The sequence below is a fragment of the Camelina sativa genome, chromosome 2, assembly GCF_000633955.1.
Source record: "Camelina sativa cultivar DH55 chromosome 2, Cs, whole genome shotgun sequence".
In the NCBI taxonomy this organism is placed as follows: Eukaryota; Viridiplantae; Streptophyta; class Magnoliopsida; order Brassicales; family Brassicaceae; genus Camelina; species Camelina sativa.
The window spans coordinates 11062949-11066701 of NC_025686.1; the positions used below are offsets into that span (position 1 = coordinate 11062949).

A 3753-nucleotide genomic window follows, 5' to 3' on the forward strand; every position below is an offset into this window, starting at 1 on the left:
TTTTTTTTTTTTTTTTTTTTTTTGAACAAATATAAAAATCTAGCTTAATCGGTTGTTTTGGTATATATTTTTTTTTTTTTAATAAAATCTCTTTGAGGTTTGTTGTTGACGAAGAAGAAGAAGAACCCAGAATTTTACACTTCAAATGGCTTACGTTGAAGGAGGTACGAAGAAACTTCAGATCTCTCTCTCTCTCTATGACTATCTTCGTTTTCTCTATTTCTTTCTGGAACCTAATTGTTTTGTGAAGTCGATCTGATGCAATCCTCAAATTAATCCAATTACTTGAGCACAGGTTCCGGAATTTAGAAACTATTAACCGTTGATTTCTACAGAATTTGGTGATTTGGTATATCTGTAGAAGCTTGGTTTTGTATGGATTGATCATGACTGTTTAAAAGGGGTTTCGATTTATTTATTTATTTGGTATTCTGTGTCATCGTGATCAGAAGAAATTTCATTTGGTTTATGGAAGATGTGAGATTAGGTTAGAAAAACCAATTGGAATTGAAAGCTCGATGAACGTTCTAGGCTCTGGATATCTAAATTGTGCAATTCAGGTCGTCCCACTTAAGCAAAGTTTAAAACGTTTGAGAAATTTATATTGGTAGAAGTTAGTGGATTTTGCAGATTCCTGACTGAGTAATTGTTAAATTGATATTCTTTTGGGAAATTTTAACGTTGGCGAGATCATGTTCAATTGTTTGTGAATGATTGATGTTCTGACTTTAATAGAGGATTTGATGATATGAGTGTATGAATGTATAGGAAGACCATGACGTTTTGGATAAATCTAATAAGCGCATTAGGAGATATAATGCTATCTATATTCATGTCTTATAGCTATTCTCTGTCTCCATCATCAGAAAGCTCGTAGGCGTATGGAAGATGGAAATAAGATTAGGTCAATTATTTTTACTTATTTTAGGATTCTCAGGAATCTAATTTGAATCGAAAGCTCGATGAGGAGACATTTGAGACATTGTGCTATTCAGGTCACCCTTAAGCGAAGTTTGAATGATTTGATATTGGAAGAAGTTAGGAATAATGGCTGAGTAATTGTTAAACTTGCATTCGTTCGATAAATTTAGTGTAAGCGAGATCATGTTCAATGGTTTGTTAATCACTGATGTTCTATCCTCTAGAGACAAATTTGATATGAGTGTTATGGCGTTTTAGATATATATTACTATACTCATGTCTTACATTTTTCTGCCATTGTAGAGATTAGTTGTTTGAGTTTGGGAGGGGTTTTTGATGTCTTAGAGAGAATGTAGGAGCTTCCATTAAAACATTTCTAGGGGAGAGATGAGAAAAGAAAAATTCTGGAAATAGCTGTCCATGTATTCTATAAGTACAGATCGTTGCGGCAAATTTAAACTGTATTTGACATTGACAGACTTTTGAACATGTACCAGGTGTGGTTAAAGCGAAGCGACCTATATGGAGACTAAGGACGATCAAGGATTTCTTCTTGTCCATCATTAATCTGATACAAGTCTTCTTTATGACCATGTTCTCGGTGAGATTTTACTTCCATTTCTTTAGTTATTACATTCCATAATCTGAGCTGTCACAAGCTATGACTAACCTAAGGGAAAAATATTTGTCAGATGGAGAAATCAGATGCTTACAGGAAAGGTTCTAAGTCTAACAAGAAGTGGGATGGTGGCATGGGTGGTGGCGGAGGCGGCGGTGGTGGTGGTGGTAGCGGTGGTGGACCCCCTCGACCTCCTCGTGGGGGCCTCGACAATGTGCGTGGCTTGAATGATATCCGTGGAGCTGACCACAGTAAGTAACCCGAGATGATTCTGATATGTTATTTCTTTTGATGATATTGTGAATGATTCCTAGTTTGATTTTGATATGACTTTGATGAATGGAAAAAATTTATTGGTGGCTTTTCAGATTCCCTACCGGCATGTGGATCGTGCTGTGGCTGAGCCTCGTTCATGTGGAGCGCCTAAGAATAAGCGAACGGATTATATCATATAAATATTATCTATTGTTGAAACGATGCTTTGTAATTTGAGGAAGCAGTGAACGAAGATTCTGGTGTATTTGTATTTGCGTCTAATCAAGCTTTTTGTACTTATTAGATGAACGTGTGTGTCCACCTCTAATAGTTCGTAAATTACATCCAACCTACTTAACTACAGTATTTGGGTACAGACTCAAGTGAAGAAATTGTTGTCAACGAAACAAACCAAGTAGATGTGTCAATTTGAATTCGAAGCCTGCGGATAAGGCTGTGCGCTTTAGACTGCGATGTTGCTCTTAAACGCTGTGTTAATCATCTCACAATTTGATTGCTAGCTATTTGGAAGGATCTAAGGTAAATAATGACAGCAGAAAGGATTGATATTTTCTTCATCCCTCTACCGCAAATCTCATCTTCAACTTTGCAGGACTATACAGTTAGTGAAGTCATTTCTTTTTATAACCAAGTCCCAAACGTTTTGTTATTGATCAAAAGAGAACAAAATGTATATGCATTCTATTGTTCTGATTGAGCTCATTAGCAAGCAATTAATTAAACTAGAATTTTTCTGACACAGAACAAAATAAAAGTTAACAGATACATGATCAGGAACTTACGCGAACGCTGAATTTTTTTCTCTAATCTCACTGAGTATGTAAATCAGCCTGCACATCATTAGCAGCTTGTTTTTTCCCTCTCAAAGCGGTAGAGTATGAAACCTTAACACCAAGTCTTTCTTCAACCAAACTTATGAGATTTTTCGGTTTAAGAGAGTTGAGTTCACCATGATAGTTATCACGCAAAACAGATGCAACTAACTGTGGTGTCCCTATTCTTTTATCTCTTCTTGTACCTGTCGTTAACCGAGAGCATGTATGCATCTTGTTATAAGTTCTAACAGAGAAACGATCCGAATTCTTAAGCATCGACACTCGTAGATACCATTTGCAACGACTATCACGACATTTCAACACGTATAATCTAGTCGATGACTTGAACGTAGCAACCTCAAAACAGTTTCGAATTATAGCTCCGTCAACTACATCTTGAACTGCCTGCTTACTCTCAAATTCTTGACCTATACTCAAACCAATACCATCTTCCCATTCAAGATTTACAACCTCATCCCCTCGTACATCAGGTGTACTATCAACATCAACAAATATACCAGAGTTATCCATGTACGCAACATCGTCACACGGGTCATTGTTATCCAACGGCGCATACTGTCCCTGTGGTTCAAATCCTGCGTTACCATCATTAACTCTAGAACCACTAGGAAACTCATCATTCCTTACATCAATTCCACTTCTTCCGTCCTCTCTCGAAACTTGCTCACCACAGCTCTGGTTCTGTTCAACACCTTCGACGAGTTCTACATGCAAAACATCTCTACGCTGATTCTGATCTCCTTCCATTAAATATCCTAGAACATCTTCATCATCCAAGATATACGTTTGCCTCTTAGGATCCTCAAGCAACGGAATGTAACTTAACCTCAACATTGCGGTAGTAGCTTCGTCTAACATAATCTTCTTGCATATTCTATTAACCAACCCTGAATAAGTGAACTCCTCGAATAATCCTTTCATCACTAGTGTATAAACCCGATCTTCTTTTCGATTCCATCCTACATCGTTTCCGTTCTTTGAATAATATCCTCCGTAATCAAAACGTACGACTGTGCAGTGACCATCTTTCATTTTCTTCTAATGAAAGAATAAAGAGAAATTGAAATTGAGTGTTTCAGTGAGCATTCCCAAAAAAAAAAA

The 3753-nt window shown here is 36.9% G+C and overlaps 2 protein-coding genes across 2 annotated transcripts in view; one reads left to right on the forward strand and one right to left on the reverse strand.

The window, feature by feature from the left end:
• Positions 53-2104, forward strand: LOC104722137 (glycine-rich selenoprotein). The gene is made up of 4 exons (XM_010440253.1): positions 53-164; positions 1419-1522; positions 1614-1791; positions 1909-2104. Exons 1-4 carry the CDS (start codon positions 146-148, stop codon positions 1941-1943), a joined length of 336 nt encoding a protein of 111 aa, XP_010438555.1. The 5' UTR covers positions 53-145; the 3' UTR covers positions 1944-2104.
• LOC104722127 overlaps positions 2234-3753 on the reverse strand; it is a 2088-nt gene continuing 568 nt past the window's right edge. The window contains exon 2 of the mRNA XM_010440241.2: positions 2234-3690. Within this exon, the coding sequence (XP_010438543.1) occupies positions 2626-3684 (1059 nt within the window). The 5' untranslated portion in view covers positions 3685-3690 and the 3' untranslated portion in view covers positions 2234-2625. The remainder of the gene's footprint in view (positions 3691-3753) is intronic.

What these genes read in the sequence shown, in the direction of transcription:
- LOC104722137 (XM_010440253.1), top strand. An exon ending in TCTTTATGACCATGTTCTCG is followed by an intron (nt 1,523 to 1,613) that starts GTGAGATTTTAC and finishes AATATTTGTCAG; the next exon opens with ATGGAGAAATCAGATGCTTA. An exon ending in TATCCGTGGAGCTGACCACA is followed by an intron (nt 1,792 to 1,908) that starts GTAAGTAACCCG and finishes GTGGCTTTTCAG; the next exon opens with ATTCCCTACCGGCATGTGGA.